The sequence below is a fragment of the Salmo salar genome, chromosome 15 (assembly GCF_965601325.2).
Source record: "Salmo salar chromosome 15, fSalSal1, whole genome shotgun sequence".
Taxonomy (NCBI): domain Eukaryota; kingdom Metazoa; phylum Chordata; class Actinopteri; order Salmoniformes; family Salmonidae; genus Salmo; species Salmo salar.
This window is the reverse complement of record NC_138305.1, coordinates 49,987,402-50,004,830: the sequence shown is the minus strand read 5'-3', so window position 1 is coordinate 50,004,830 and position 17,429 is coordinate 49,987,402. Positions and strand designations below refer to the sequence as shown.

Sequence of the window (17,429 nt, the reverse complement as noted above, 5' to 3'; positions counted from 1 at the left end):
GACACCCATTTTACTGTGACACAAGCTACAGATAATTTTGTACGGCGCAATAAATGATAGGAGTACACACACACACAACAAATAATGTTGACCATTTAGGCAAAAAATATATATAAAAAAAATATCTTATAGAAATACTTGTAATTATTCTTTGTATGATAACTAGTATGAAATACATAAATAATTGTGCAAATTTTTCAGCATTTTTCGCACTAATTATTAATTTACAAAGTAAACAGGACGAGACATTTATTCTGGAGGATTCCAAATATCCATAACCCGGAAGTACATAGTTATTCTTGCCTGCTTCACAGTGGTATCAAAGATTTTTATAACAACGCCAGGATAGACCAGACCCTGTCGTTTAATGGGGAGCAAATTAATCCTAGTGCGCAGGACTAGCATTTTTGTTTTCAACTTTGGAAAAGTGTAAAGTCTATAAAATGCAGTCCACTCTGTTTGGTACAGATTTTAGTTTGGAAACAGAAAACTGTATGGAGATGAAATGTTTTATCGATGAGAAAATGTGCAGAATGTCTGCCAAAGTCCATCTCGCTCCATCTTCTCCCACTTCCGGGCACTGGGCTTCCTCTCATAAACATATTTGCTAATGAATGGAAACGCCAACCGGATGCTTCACATTTATACATCCGGTGAAATATCTGGCTCATTGGTTGCAGTCCAAAGTCAAAGTAGACAGCCCTTAGCCATAGAATGACGTTTTACGTCCGAGTGTACCTTAAAAGTCCCTTGCCCAAGCGAGGGGAGTGATGATCGGTGAGGCAACGTCCTTGGTGGAAATCTTGAAGTTGAGCTTAAAAACAACCAACCTAAAGCTATGAATGTACCTAGCTAGCTACAGTTACCCATAGCTGGCTAGATAGTTTTATAATTTTAGTAATTTAGCAGACGCTCTTATCCAGAGCAACTTACGGTAGTGAATGCATACACTTCATACATTCTTTTCTCCGTACTGGTCCCCCGCGAGAATCGAATCCACAACCCTGGCGTTGAAAACACCATGCTCTACCAACTGAGCCACACGGCACAGTTTGGTAATTTATTCAAATACATTTCAGAATTTATAAAAATATGTTTGAAGCGAGCTAAGTGTTATAGGCTCATCACTATGAGACTATGCCAATTTTCCATCATATATATAGTGCGCATATATATATATTAGCAAGCTAACGTCATAATTTTGTCTGACGCCCAAAATGCAGTTAGACACGTGACGACAGTTTGCGTTGAATTGTGAGTCATATCAACCTCACAAGTGGAGGGCCGAGGCTGCAACGTTTGTGAATTGGACTTCCACATAAGATGGCAATCAAACTGCATCGGGTTTGACTGGGATTCCCGGGAGGGAAAGTGGCTAGGAAGAGGGCTGAGGGGTAAACATAACGTGTTAGGACTGCAGCAATCAGGGCGGGGTTTTAGAAATCAACCACTTTAGATGTTCATTTTCTCGAAATCTAAAGGCACAACCTAGATTCGAGCCAATGTCTTAAGCTGTTGAACATATTATCACTCCAACCTCATGAAAGTGACAAACTGACAAGTTTACATTTTTGTCAAAAACGAGTTTATATTGAAGGAGTGCCTTTGATTCGACGGCCTGCACATGCGTAGTTCGGCCCGAGACGAACGTTAGACGCGAAGACTTGTTCATGTGCATGAGCTTAGCTAGACAACACCGCTTACAAGTGTGATTGGGGATTTAGATTGGAGAATCAGTTTTAGCCTATCTTCATACTGTACTGTCTTTGGTGGTACCTTCACCTATTGAGTTTTCAAACCTGTCTTTTATACTGGATAGCTAGTAGCCAATAGCTAGCTTTTGGGAAAGAAAATTCCACAGGCTTTTGGAACGAAAGAACAGTTTAATAGTATTGTTTTTATTTATCACCACCGAACATGGAAATAGAGTGCTGAGGAGTGGAAGTAATTTAGCTATTCATTGTATCTGTAGAGTTGCTATTTTCTAGAGTATTCTTGTGTCAATTAACTCGTGACATTACTGGATTACTCATTATATTAGTAAAGTCTAATTTAATCAACAAATACTATAGTCAGTTTTAAAAGGTTTAAGAGTACAAGACTAAGATATGTAAATCACCATGAATCCAATGTTTACCACTGCATTTTAAACAAATAGGAGAATGATTAAATTAGCATTATTTTGGGTTCTGGAGGAGCTGCAGCACCCCTGATAAATTGAATACATTTGCCAAAGTTATATAATTACTGCTGACTGTTCAGAAAGAAATGTAATAATTCAGAATAGCCTACTACACCATGAGAAGGCCTATAATTTAGCCACAGAGGATCATTAGCTTAAAAAATTGCCTAGTTGTGGATTGCATAGCCTACAGTTGGGAATGAGCGGCAAATCTTTAAGTGAACAGTATGCAGACATTCAAGACGAGGTCGTTTTTATTGATCTCAGTTTGTCAGTGTCAGAGTAGCCTGTTATTTCAATCATTTGTGCGGTATTAAAGATTCTGCCAAAGTCTCCAATCATGTAAAATGAAGCAACATTGTATAAAAGGCCACATTTTTCCCTGACCGTAGGCTACTGAAAATGTTTCCCCGTGTGTACAACTTCTGTTAAGTCCTAATGCACTATGCACTTACAATGAGCTCTTCTTCTTATAATTTTGGGGGTTTATTGGCAGACTACACTCGGTCTATTGCCGCCACCTACTGTACGGGGTTAGTAAAATATCCCCAAAAACTAAATATATTTTGGATGAACAAAATCATACTAAACTACCAAAACAAAAAATACATACCAAAATTCACGGTACTTCTGTTAAAATCACAAAGTCTACACAGGCTCAAATGCGATGCTATGCATACAATGCTTTGTTATTGAGCTGATTTTATTTCTCTCGTGCGTTATGTTACCTCAGAGCTTCCTCGCGCGTGCACACTTTTTGTTCTGGCACAACTCCCCGCTTGGCATATGTAGGGGATGTTGCAACACAGCCATATATGTGCACAGTCATGTATCCTTAACCTTTTTTTCAACTGACTATCTTATTTGTTTATTAAATCGACCTTTATTCATATAATGCGTATTCCAGGAATGTCACGACTTAATTGACACGAGAAAACAGCAACTCCACAAATCGCAATGACTACAATGAATGGCTAAATTACTTCCGGACACTAAGGTTCCGCGGAGCTCCTCCTCACAATTCTTTATATTAGCGACACCCATTCAGTAGATATTTGAGCATTTTTAGTTATCATCTGTTCATGTACCAGATTGGAATGCAAAGTTTGTTTGCTCAAGTAAGTAACGTTTCCTTTATTTGTGTAGTTTTACTTGTGTAACATTAACAAGTTAGCAAGCTAACGTTACTTGGCTAGCTTGCTAACGTCAGTTAGCTAGAAACATGAACTGTTGCTAGCTAACTCAACGGTAAATGCGGTTAAGTTGGATAGTTAACTATCTGATTGTGTCCTTGCTAGATGAGTTATTTAGCTAACTAACTGGCTAACGGTAGGTTTGTTAGCTTGATATCGGTGTTTTATTCGTTTTGGAAATCAATATAGGCCCGGTGTAGTGGTAAATAACCAATAGGCGGTAAACTCTGATTTGTCGGTCGCGATAAAACAGCAACACTTGCTGTACTTTTAATGCATTTTTCCGCAAAGGTGTGTAAACTGTAGCGCAAAATAAAAAGGTGAGTAAAGTGCTTTTACCCTCCACTACCACTCCATAGGCCAAGTATTATATTTGCTGTTTTTCTTCTTCGCGATTGGGTTGGTGGATCGTATCCATCTTCATGGTGCATACACCGCCACCTACTGTACTGAAGTGTGAGGCCAGTTACGGCCTACCTACATAACATTTTCTTCATTATTCCTGTTCCTAAAAGGAGAAGAGAAAAAAAATGCACCACCAACTAATCTTACACCTACACTATATATACAAAAGTATGTGGTCACCCTTTCAAATTAGTGGATTCGGCTATTTCAGCCACACTCGTTGCTGACAGGTGTATAAAATCGAGCACACCGCCATGCAATCTCCATAGACAAACATTGGCAGTAGAATGGCCTTACTGAAGAGCTCAGTGACTTTCAACGTGGCATCGTCATAGGATGCCACCTTTCCAACAAGTCAGTTCATCAAATTTCTGCCCTGCTAGAGCTGCCTCGTTCAGCTGTAACTGCTGTTATTGTGGAGTGGAAACGTCTAGGTGCAACAACGGCTCAGCCGCGACGTGGTAGGCCACACAAGCGCACTGAACGGGACTGCCAAGTGTTGAAGCGCATAGTGCATAAAAATCAGTCCTCTGTTGTAGCACTCACTACTGAGTTCCAAACTGCCTCTGGAATCAACGTCGGCACAATAACTGTTCATCGGGAGCTTCATGAAATGGGTTTCCATGGCTGAGCAGCCGCACACAAGCGTAAAACCGCCATTAGCCATGCCAAGCATCAGCTGGAATGGTGTAATGCTCGCCGCCATTTGACTCTGGAGCAGTGGAAATGCTTTCTCTGGAGTAAATTAATCACGCTTCACCATCTGGCAGTCCGACAGACGAATCTGGGTTTGGCAGATGCCAGGAGAACACTACCTGCCTGAATGCGTAGTGGCAACTGTAAAGTTGGGTGGAGGAGGAATAATGGTCTGGGGCTGTTTTTCATGGTGTGGGCTAGGACCTTTAGTTCTAGTGAAGGGAAATCTTAATGGTACAGCATACAAGGAAATTCTAGACGATTCTGTGCTTCCAACTTTGTGGCAACAGTTTGGGGAAGGTCCTTTCCTGTTTCGGCATGACAATGCCCCGTACACAAAGCGAGGTCCGTACAGAAATGGTTTATCGAGATCGGTGTGGAAGAACTTGACTGGCCTTCACAGAGCCCTGACCTCATTTACATTTTAGTCATTTAGCAGACACTCTTATCCAGAGCGACTTACAGTAGTGAATGCACACATTTCATACATTTTTTTTTTTTTTTTTTTTTTTTTTTTCTTCGTACTGGTCCCCCGTGGGAATCAAACCCACAATCCTGGCGTTGCAAACACCATGCTCTACCAATTGAGCCACACGGGACCTCAGCCAGGCCTATTTGCCCAACATTAGTCCCCGACCTCACTAATGGTCTTGTGGCTGACTGGAAGCAAGTCCCCGCAGTAATGTTCCAACATCTAGTGGAACGCCTTCCCAGAAGAGTAGAGGCTGTTATAGCAGCAAAGGGGGGACCAACTCCATATTAATGCCCATGATTTTGGAGTGAGATGTTTGACGAGCAGGTGTACACCTATTTTTGGTCATGTAGTGTGTTAACCACTATTTCGTTAAAATATAAATCACCACCCCATTAACTCTTTTGCAGTAAAATCTCATACACCCAGGTACTTCTCTGAGGTTGCCACCTACACTCATTAAAAACCCAATACCCCATCTGCTCCTGCCCATGCCAACAGCCTGGGAGGATGGGACACCACCCCTCAACACACCCCGTAACACTTCTGAAGTCAAATCTCATATACCCAAGTACTTCTCTGCAGCTGCCACCACATCTATTTTCTGTGATTTATGCTCCATTTCTGCAGTACAGTTAATAACCATTGCTATGACATCTAAGAAGCCAACCTTACTGAATGAAGCATAACTCACTCCTTACCCTATCCCTCTGTACTGGCACAGATCTACTACTCACAGGGATCCTCTCAGAAGCCCTCACCCTTGATCCAGCCTCAGCATGCGACACCCTCTGCACTACTTTGACTCTGTCCACTTAAATCTGCCTGTCTTGCACTGGACACTTCCGATCCCCAGCAACATGAGCACCCCTACAATTGACACAACTTTATCCACCTAAACTACACAATCCTCTATCCTATGCCCTCCAGCACACTTCCCACATCTCCCTCCTACACACTGCTGCAAGATGGCCATAAACGTTGCACCTGAAACACCTCAGTGGATTTGGCACAAAAGCTCTAACAGTATAACTGATATATCCTAACATGACTTTGTCTGGTAGACTCAACTCAAAAGGACTGACAATGACTGTTTTACCACGGTCCCCCCCCCCGGGTCTGCGTCGTACCAAACAGCGGGCATCACAAACAACAAGAATTTTTCACTTCAATTGTACCACCTCCACACTTTACGCTACCCCATAAATCACTCCTTTCAATGGTGCCCTGTTCATAAGAGCAAAGCAAGAAACAGATCTTGACCCAAGTTGTGTGACACGGAGTGCCTTTGCCCTCTAGTCAGAAGAAACACCAACAAATATCACAAGTCCACTACAGGTTACCTTCACGGATTCAACTTTTCTCAAATCCTTTCTCACCCACCATGAAACCACAAATGGATCCGCCAAAAGGCAAGGGATCCACTTCCTCCCAAAATTCCACTCCTACTGGTCCAGATTCTTCTTTATCATGTCTGACACCATTCTTCCTCAACACACATCTTCCCACTACACTCGGCTCTTCTTCCTCACTGTCCATAACCATGTCTATCCGTTCACCTCGCCCTTGCCACGCCTTCATCCTCTACATTGCTTGCAAAGCACGCACTGATGGCGTTTCTCCTAAACACAACTTCTGTTCCTTAGCCCACTTTACAATTCTGGCTATCTCTGACTTCTCCATGTCTCTTTCACGTCTACTCTCTCCTTCAACAATTTTCACTGCCTCCGCATAGGAGACCTGCTCAACAGCCCTGAACCTCACTACTTTGACCTCCTTCATCCTTCTCTGGAACATGATTCTCATCGCAATTGCAGCATTGTGCATCCTCAGACTCAAACTGATATTCTGTCTGCAAATACTTGACACATGGCCAAACTTTAAAAATGATATTGTATTGGTTTTTGTACGTATACAACTTCATATACAGTACAGAAAGCCTTTCCTCATTTCCATTCACAGTACGTGTTAATCAACGTGCCCCAACTATTCCCGGCATGTTATCCCTAAACCATGAAGCCTCGCTCCAGTGAGACACCAGATATGACACCTTTCTTTGGTGCCTTACTCTGAAAATCATAACTCTCCACCTCGTACATTGAAAGTTTTTATAGAGCCACAGAGCTTTCTCCTTTTGCTTATTCAATACACATGAAACACCAACATACTGCTCCTGGTCAATCTGACCGACTCCACCTTTCACAATTCTTCCTTCACTGTCTTCGTAACTGTAAACGGGTCTCCCAAATAAAAATCCTTATTAATGAAAAGTACTCCAACCAGAAACTGCGATTCAATTCCAACTTCAGTTTTTTTTTTTAGCTCCATTCTTATTTATTACCATTGTTCAGTTATTCTTACCAACTTAACTCGCGCCAACAGAATCAAACATTGCATCCCCTTCCACCATTACACGACCTGCCAAATTCAAGCTCATCAGAGATTTGGATATAATGATGATACCTACAGTACCAGTCAAAAGTTTGGACACACCTACTCATTCAAGGGTTTTTCTTTATTTTTACTATTTTCTACATCGTAGAGGAATAGTGAAGACCTCAACACTATGAAAAAACACACTGGAATCATGTAGTAACCCAAAAAGTGTTAATCAAATCAAAATATATTTCTATTTGAGATTCTTCAATGTAGCCACCTTATTGCCTTGACGGCTTTGCACACTCTTGGCATTCTCTCAACCAGCTTCATTAGGTATTCACCTGGAATGCATTTCGATTAACAGGTGTGACTTGTTAATTTGTGGAATTTCTTCCCTTCTAAATGCGGTTGAGCCAATCAGTTGTTGTGACAAGGTTTTGGGTTGTATACAGAAGATAACCTTATTTGATAAAAGACCAAGTCCATATTGTGACAAGAACAGCTCCAAATAAGCAAAGAAACAACAGTCTATCATTACTTTAAGACATGAAGGTCAGTCAATCCGGAAAATGTCAAGAACTTTGAAAGTTTCTTCAAGTGCAGTCGCAAAAAACATCAAGCGCTATAATGAAACTGGTTCTCATGAGGACCGCCACAGGAAAGGAAGACCCAGAGTTACCTCTCCTGCAGAGGATAAGTTCATTAGAGTTACCAGCCTCAGAAATTGTAGCCCAAATAAATGCTTCAGAGTTCAAGTAACAGACACGTCTCAGAGGAGACTGTGTGAATCAGGCCTTCCTGGTCGTATTGCTGCAAAGAAACCACTACTAAAAGGGCACCAATAATAAGAGACTTGCTTGGGCCAAGAAACATGAGCAATGGACTTTAGACTAGTGGAAATCTGTCCTTGGGTCTGATGAGTCCAAATTTGAGATTTTTGGTTTCAACCACCGTGTCTTTGTGAGATGCAGAGTAGGTGAACAGATGATCTGTGTATGTGTGGTTCCCACCATGAAGCATGGAGGAGGAGGTGTGGGGGTGCTTTTGCTGGTGACATTGTCAGTGATTTATTAAGAATTCAAGGCACACTTAACCAGCATGGCTTCCACAGCATTCTGCAGCGATACGCCATCCCATCTGGTTTGTGCTTAGTGGGACTATCATTTGTTTTTCAACAGAACAATGACCCAACACACCTCCAGGCTGTGTAAGGGCTATTTGACCAAGAAGGAGAGTGATGGAGTGCTGCATCAGATGACCTGGCCTCCATAATCACCCGACCTCAACCCAATTGAGATGGTTTAGGATGAGTTGGACCACAGAGTGAAGGAAAAGCAGCCAACAAGTGCTCAGCATATGTGGGAACTCCTTCAAGACTGTTGGAAAAGTATTCCTGGTGAATCTGGTTGAGAGAATGCCAAGAGTGTGCAAAGCTGTCATCAAGGCAAAGGGTGGCTACTTTGAAGAATGTAAAATATATTTGGATTTGTTTAACACTTTTTTTGGTTACTACATGATTACATATGTGTTATTTCATCATTTTGATGTCTTCACTATTCTACGACGTAGAAAATAGTAAAAATAAAGAATGAGTAGATGTGTCCAAACCTTTGACTGGTACTGTATGTCTTCACTCTAACAATGGGATTCGTTGTCCACAGAGCGGAATGGTGGGCTGTCAAGCTCCTGCCTCTTCCTCTTTGGATTGGTGGATACATTTCGTTATTTTAATATTTTTTAGAATATTCGATGAGGGGTGTTTACATCAACCACCTGTATTCAATGGAAAGATGCTATGCTATTAGCCTCGTCATGAATATGCATAGCCATCTCAAGGCAAATCCGATATAGTACTTTTTTCTCAAAGTTGTCGGGATGTCACGTGTCCTACTTATATCAGTACAATCGTCAGCTGGTCCTCCTCAACACTTAACGCCACTCCAGTTATCATTTATTTCAACGGCGCCCTGTTCCGGAGAGCAAAGCATGTCTCGTCTTGTCCCGAGGCACGTGGTGTGGAGTGCCCGCTCCCTCTGGATGGAAGACACACAAAAAATAATCACAAGTCGGCCTCCCGAATGGCGCAGTGGTCTAAGGCACTGCATCGCAGTGCTAGCTGTGACACTAGAGATTCTGGGTGTGAGTCCAAGCTCAGTCGCAGCCGGGAGACCCATGGGGCGGTGCACAATTGGCCCAGCGTCATCTGGATTCGGTTGGGGGTTTGGCCAGCAGGGATGCCCTTGTCCCATCGCGCACTAGTGACTCCTGTGGCTGGCCGGGCGCAGTGCACTCTGACACGGTCGCCAGGTGTACTGTGTCTCCTCCACACATTGGTGCGGCTGGCTTCCGGGTTTAAGTATGCATTGTTTCAACAAGCAGTGCGGCTTGGTTGGGTTGTGTTTCAGAGGACGCATGGCTCTCGACATTCACCTATCCCGAGTCCGTACGGGAGTTGCAGCGATGAGACAAGACTGTAACTACCAATTGGTACCACGAAATTGGAGAGAAAAAGGGGTAGAAAAAAATATAATAACAAAAATAATAATAATCACAAGTCCACTTCGAGTTACTTTCACCGACTCAACATTCCCCAACCTCTTCTCCACCCACCCTGACACCACATGGATCAGCCAGAAGGCAAGGATCCAAAATCTCACTCCCACTGAGCCAGAATCAGAATCATCCTAGTCATTATCCTGATGAGGCCTGAACTCGGCGGTCTTCCCCGCATATGCCACCGCAGGTAATTCCTCCTCACTCTCACCAGGTTTGTTTTCTGAGCTACCGAAAGCATGTTTTAAAAAATATATATTATTATTTTTGTACTTTGACGCCAATCTTTCTCACCACACCGTTTCCCTCTACACTCAGCTCCTTTCCTTCTCCACGCTCTTTCCGCTCTTTCATCTGCTGTAATAGCAAATGGTTCTTGTATTTTGAATATGACCATATTCTTCCACTCCGGAAACCTTTTATGCTTTTCATCCTCTCGTTGTAGCTAGCTAGCTAGCTAGCTGCTCCTTCTTTATGGTATATTAGTGTTCACACTTTAGTGTGCATGCCTGCACCTACTGTCCGGGATGGAAACAGGATTCACCAAAAAACTGAACCAATGTGGGTTCATATATGCATACAAACTACCAAAATAGATTTTTATTTCACTACACAAGTCAGTTAAGAACAAATTCTTATTTTCAATGACGGCCTAGGAACAGTGAGTTAACTGCCTTGTTCAGGGGCAGAATGACAGATTTGTACCTTGTCAGCTCAGGGATTTGAACTTGCAATCTTTTGGTTACTAGTCCAACGCTCTAACCACTAGGCTACCCTGCCGCCCCAAATAAACAAAACTAAATCAAACTACTTTTCTGTTAAAAATAAAACGGATAATTAGGTCTCCATTCCATTCGACATTGTTTCAACTTCTGTGTTCTAGTCCTTATAATCACTCTGTCTTCTTCTATAGTATAGAGTACCACAGTATGAGTCATAATACTGAGTTTTCAACTCTCTAGAGACAGCAGGAGCGGTAGAGATACTCTCAATGATTGGTTATGAAAAGCCAACTGACATTTACCCCTGAGGTGCTGACCTGTTGCACCCTCGACAACTACTGTGATTATTATTATTTGACCATGCTGGTCATTTATGAACATTTGAACATCTTGGCCATGTTCTGTTATAATCTCCACCTGGCACAGCCAGAAGAGGACTGGCCACCCCTCATAGCCTGGTTCCTCTCTAGGTTTCTTCCTAGGTTTTGGCCTTTCTAGGGAGTTTTTCCTAGCCACCGTGCTTCTACACCTGCATTGCTTGCTGTTTGGGGTTTTAGGCTGGGTTTCTGTACAGCACTTTGAGATATCAGCTGATGTAAGAAGGGCTATATAAATAAATTTGATTTGAAATTTGATTAATACCCATAAAACCTAGCGGTAAAACATGGAAATGGTTCCAATAGTTTTTCCGCCGTTCATTTTTCCCCAGAATGTTTTTTAGAAACACTTAAAATAAGGGCTGTGTTCCGTGTAGACTTACCCTCGCGTGACGTTTAGATAACTGTGTAAATTTCTCTAGGACAAGGTGACTTTCATTAACGTATTTAACACCCAAAAAGGAAATGATATTTAGCTGCTAATGTAGCTATCATAAACAACTTCAAGTGGCATGATGATCTAGATGAGACTGCCGAATCAGGGCAAAGGTAAGAATCTCTGGATTATCTATCTAATGTTAGCTAAATGTAGTAATGAATAGATTAGCTACATTTCTTTGAATTGACAATTCTGTGAACTGTCTTACGCAAGTTTTAAATTGACACAATACCTGTTAACAAAGTTGTCAGAGATGACTTACAGGAGCTTGCAGGGATTTGTAGTCTTGCATGATGTCTACTTTGATGCTAATTAGCATTTTTGAATTTGGAGTAAATAGAGCGGAATAAAATGTACCTTGTCTGAGAGAGATTTACATGGTTATCAAAACATCATGCCAGGGTAAGCCTACACTAAACAGTCCTTATTTTAAGTGTTTCTAAAATCCCCTATGGAAAAAATGAATGGTGGAAAAATGATTGGAACCATTTCCCTGTTTTGACCGCTAGGTTTTGTGGGTATTATGACAACTTCACTGTGAGGCTCTATTATGGCGGTCCCCAAACGCAGGTTTTGGGTACATGCCAGCAGCTACTGTATGGGGTGAAAACTGGGGAACTTTAACTCAGAAAAACACAGGGAAAGTGTGAACATTTTATTTCTTCATATTATTGCAACAGTGCTTGATAATGTAGCCTAGCTTGTGAGCTTTGCCATGCCTGGAAGTTAAACTAGGGGGAACAAAGGGTTGTCACTAGTTACCACAGCCACTATATTAACCCAACCCCTCTGAATCAGAGACCATAAGCTTGGCACCTAAGATTAGGGTTAGGTTTCAAATCAGATTTTAAGAAGATCAATTGTAGAAATAGGTGGGGTTTAGCCATTTGTGGCTGTGGTAAAGAGTGAAATGTATATCTTGAAATGTCTTTGCTTACACTGATTAACAATGCCAACTGTTATGTCTTCTGCCTAGGTGGTGTCCACTGTCCAGTGCATCAGGGAGAGTTTTAATTGCTGGTACAACCTATATAGTGGTCTGATGCATTGCCGAAATGTCCAGACTGGAACCAAACAATGCACAGAGTAGGCTGCCCTGCACGGGTGTCACACCAGTCCTTGAGGGTAGCTGCAGTGTCTGTGGGTTTTCCTTTCTCCATTGCACTTAACTGATCAGCCAATGTTATTGATTTGAGGCCAATGTACACCAGTGATGTACTATATTAGTTAATGTGCAACATCCTGAACTTTACAGATAGAAATGGAATGAATAGACGATTCCCATTTCTAGATGACAGACAAAATGTATTCTGCATAAAACATTTCTATCTGAGCATACGGTAATGTTGCAGCTGAACGGGGCCCTGTTCTAAATTAGACACTGACTAAAAGGGAAAAAGGAATTACCTGAATCGTGTTCATTAGCGCATACTGTAGAAAAACATTTTAAAATAGGAAACACAAACAAGCTTATTGAACAACATTTCACTCCATTTCGGGTCACTGTCTTCCATTGCGTGCCTACTGAACATGACCCAGCAGACACTGCGGCAGCCCTCCAGGTATTGAGCCCAGCTGTACAGGCATAAGCCCTGCAGGGTTTTAGTATGGCTTCAGAGAAGATGGATGATTGCAGTGGGACACTGGGGCTGAATGTTTACGTCAAAGAGGAGGAGGAAGAGGTGCAGGTGGAGGATTTCGCAATGAAGGACAAGGAGGAGGAAGCATTCACAGTGAAGGAGGAAGAGGAGGAGGAAGCTTTCACAGTGAAGGAAGAGGTGTTGACTTTCACATTTAAAAAAGAAGAGGAAGAGGTTTCAACAGTGAAAGAAGAAGAGGAGGAGGTTATCACAGTGAAAATTGAGGAGGGTGGAGGTAAGAATTGCACAAGTAGTCCTAAGCGATGGCTTGAAAGCGACATTAACTCTTCAGTGGGACTGGAAGTGTTGTTTAAAAAGGCATTATGACGTTCATTTAAGTTCTTAAGGGGATGTTCCACTCAATTTAGAATGATTCTAAACACATAACTTGGTTGTTGATTCCCCAAGACAGACTTCTTTTTGTTTTTAGTTCTCTTATATTGACATGATTTTGTTGAGTCAGTATTGCCAGAGAGCACCATTCAATTTAATTCAGAACATTTGTCAACGCCAAACACTCCTATCCAACTCCTATTATGGCCAGTATCCCTTTCTGAAGAACCTGTCTGCATTAGATTTGAAAAAAGTAACTTTATTGCTAGAAAAATAATGTACTTGCTTCAGCTGCTAAAAATGCTAACTGGAAAAGGGAGAAGTGGTAGGGAGCTGACAACGGTTGTTATAACGCCTTCTAGCAAATATGTTATTTATTATTTTATGCTGATGCTACATTTTTTACTTATTTCCCAAATGATTCTCATCCTCACAGGAGAGAGGCCTAGCCCCAGCACCGAGACTAAATGGGGCTCGAAGAGTGGAAAAAGTTCGATACAGGAACTGGACTGGCGAGCTCCTGTGGAGAAACCTCACTGCTGTTCCCAGTGTGGCAAAACATTCTCAGAGTCCGGAAACCTGAAGCAGCACATGCGGACACACAGCGGAGAGAGACCTTACCACTGCTCCAAATGTGGGAAACGCTTCATACAATTGGGACACTTCAACAGCCACCAGCGCACGCACACGCAGGAGAAACCTTTCAGTTGCGGTGAGTGCGGGAAGAGTTTCTCTCAGAGAATCAATTTGAAGAAGCACCAGCTCACACACTCCGGTGAGAGGCCTTTCCTGTGCTCTGACTGCGGGAAGAGTTTCTCTTCATCTACCAACCTGAAAAGACACCAGAGCACGCACAGCAATGAAAAGCCTTTCCAGTGCACCAACTGTGAGAAAAGTTTCACTCATATACACCACTTGACACGTCATCAGACCGTACACACGGGGGAGAAACCTTACACTTGCTCTGACTGTGGGAGGAGTTTCTCCCTCCAGGGGACTTTAAAGAAACACCAGCGCACACACACCGGAGAGAAACCGTACCAGTGCTTGCTCTGCGGGAAGAATTTCTCTCTTTCGGTGGCACTGAAGAGACACCAGCTCATGCACACTGGAGAGAAACCGTACCAATGCTCTCAGTGCGGGAAGAGTTTCACCCAAAAGGGACAATTAACTCAACACCAGGGCACACATGAACTAGAAAAGCCTTACCCCTGCTCCCAGTGTGGGAAAAGTTACTCCTCAGCCCCCTCATTAAAAGCACATCAGAGGACTCACAAAGAGTCAACGTCACTCGTAATGACGGCACATTTCAGAAAGTAAATTATTGAACTGGTTGTCTCTGATTGGGATTGATAGCCTACATTTGAAACTATAGATTGTGCCTTAAATGCTTTGTCATGTTCAAACAAAACTCTTAGTCCCAATTTCGTTTTCTCCCTGAAATGTTCATTTGCACACCCCTTACAGATTTAAAAGGAATGGACTGGTTTGCATTCAGTACCACAGAACGGTGAGCAACCTTGAATTCAATGGAAACGGCACTTAAAAACTTTGGGCCAATTGCAACCATCGATGGCCACCAGATTATCGACAGCTGATCATTAGTTAAACCAGTTATAGGTGCTAAAATCACCTACACAGCTGATCTCAATTGCAACCATTATTGGACACCAATTACCTCTCCCTAAAGTGGATGTTGGGCTTTACTCTAAGTTCTGATTTTAAGACTATTTTGCCCTCTGTTAGGTATTATCATCAGAACAATTTAATCCAGTTTTTTTTTAGCAGATTCAAGGCGATTTTCATCAATTTGACAATCATTCCATACAACTCAAATAAAGTATTTAATTTCCTTGTTTTCCACTGCAAATCTTCTATGGCAGTGTAGCCTACCCTACACAATTTATGAATGGAAAAATCATGGTGTAGGATACATTTATTTCCAATTTATGTAATCCATTAATGATTTAACTTGTCTAAATAAAATATGGCATTTTTTTTCCCATCGAGAGGTGAAGAACATTTTCCTGAACTGTAGGATACACGTTTTGAAACAGTACTGTAGGCAATTGTTTCTAAAATTATTGTATTGTATTTGGAAGTCGTTATCTTAATTTAATTAAAGTGCTTCGTTTTATATTGATATTTAAATTGTCTATCATGTGTTGCCACAATCCATATCACTTTAATTTACAATATGGTAATGAAGTAAGTTGGTCTTCAATAACTTTATTTTCTTAGAAGAGTAGCCTCAATGGAGGCATAATTTGGCTTAAATGTGTTTTGACCGGCTAAATTCCCATAGGTGGGAATTTCCCACTTTTGCAGTCGTAAATAGTAAATACCAGTTGGATGCATTCGCATGCTTTGAACTCGTTGAGCCAACAAGCTGGGTAAACCATAAACTAACAGTACAGCTATCATGCTTGTTAACAAATTAGTGTTCAAAAACCATATTAGTAGATGTGTTTTTATAAATAATGTGTTGTTGCATTTAAAGGTCCAATGCAGATGTTTTTATCTAAATATTACATTTCTGGTTAGAAATTAAGTACCTTACTGTCTATAAACAAAAATAACTTCTTAGCAAAGAGCAATTTCTCAAGCAATGAATGTTGCTAGGACTATCTAGGAGGGGAAAACTAGCTGTTATTGGTAGAGGTTTGGAACTCTCTTTCTTATTGGTCTATTAACTAATTTACCGCCTGTTGATGTCACCAGGCAGGCCAAAACTCCATCCCACCAAAACAGGCTGATATTTTAGGCTGTCTTTTCAAACAGCTCTTACACTAAAATGGCATAATCACAATTTCACAGTATTATTCCAACCTCATAGTGTAGAAATGTGTGTGTGTGTGTGTATATATATATATGTATATGTATATATATATGTATATATGTATATGTATATATATGTATATGTATATGTATATATATATATGTATATGTATATATATATATGTATATGTATGTATATATATATATATATCGAGGCACAGGAAAATAACGTTTTGCGCTGCCCATGCTGTCAGTTAAGAACAAATTGTTGTTTAGGGCCTACACTGGCAAAACCCAGACGACGCTGGGCCAATTGTGCGCTGCCCTATGGGACTCCCAATCACGGCCAGTTGTGATACAGCCTGGATTCGAACCAGGGTGTCTGTAGTGACGCCTCTAGCACTGAGATGTAGTGCCTTAGACCGCTGCCCCACCCAGTTGCTACAATAGCACAGATACAAAGATGAGTCCTCTATATATCTATGATTTTCCCCAGTGGTATGTGGTAAATTCCCACCTGCCACTTGGTTACAAACGCAGCATAAGGAATGTGTTGGGAACTCCCTCAAGCCAGTGCATACACCAATCCAATGGAACTAAATCTTTGAGGGGGGGAGTGAACAAGTGCACAACTTGGGGAAGAAACTAAATTGGGGGTGCACCCCTTCACTAATCCCACTTCTCTGATATTGGACTGCACTAAGTAAGCAGACTGAAATTCAATGCTCACTGCATGTAATTGCTTATTGATGATGATATACTGTATTTTATTCATATGATCTTACTAATATGGTTGTATATATTTTTTATTCCAGCCTTGGAAAACCAAGCAAATTCTTGTCAACATTGTTATTGTAAAATGTAATCACCTCAACAGATAGATCAGAACTTCAAGCAACATTGTCCAACATACAAGTTAGGCATTATCGCACAAATGAATAAATATATCACTGTAATCAGCACAGATGTTACTGATCTGGTTCTCTTATTGATTCTATTCATTAAAAACATGCTTGAAAAGTTATTTATTGAAAATGATAAAAGGGGGGAAGAAAGGAGATTGGAAGTTGTAGGGAAGTATTAGGGCTCTATTTTCAGCTGGCCTTAAACCAGCGCAATTGTGAAACACATGCTCATTTGCAATTTCAACCTGTTAAAGCCGGTGCTCTTCTACACTGAACAAAAATATAAACACAGAATGCAACGGTTTCAAAGATTTTACTGAGTTAAAGTTCCTATAAGGAAATCCGTCAATTGAAA

At 41.4% G+C, this 17,429-nt stretch overlaps 1 protein-coding gene across 1 annotated transcript; it reads left to right on the top strand.

Moving 5' to 3' along the window:
* The first annotated feature begins 2,972 nt into the window (after positions 1-2,972).
* Positions 2,973-17,133, top strand: LOC106571705 (uncharacterized). Its single transcript, XM_014145082.3, has 3 exons — positions 2,973-3,300; positions 12,395-13,293; positions 13,828-17,133. Exons 2-3 carry the CDS (start codon positions 13,026-13,028, stop codon positions 14,709-14,711), a joined length of 1,152 nt encoding a protein of 383 aa, XP_014000557.1. The 5' UTR covers positions 2,973-3,300; positions 12,395-13,025; the 3' UTR covers positions 14,712-17,133.
* Positions 17,134-17,429: the final 296 nt, after the last annotated feature.

Excerpts from the sequence above, each read along its gene's own strand:
- LOC106571705 (XM_014145082.3), top strand. The coding sequence starts at position 13,026 with ATGGCTTCAGAGAAGATGGATGATTGCAGTGGGACACTGGGGCTGAAT. Across the intron at positions 13,294-13,827 it reads GAAAATTGAGGAGGGTGGAG|GAGAGAGGCCTAGCCCCAGC; the intron begins GTAAGAATTGCA and ends TCATCCTCACAG.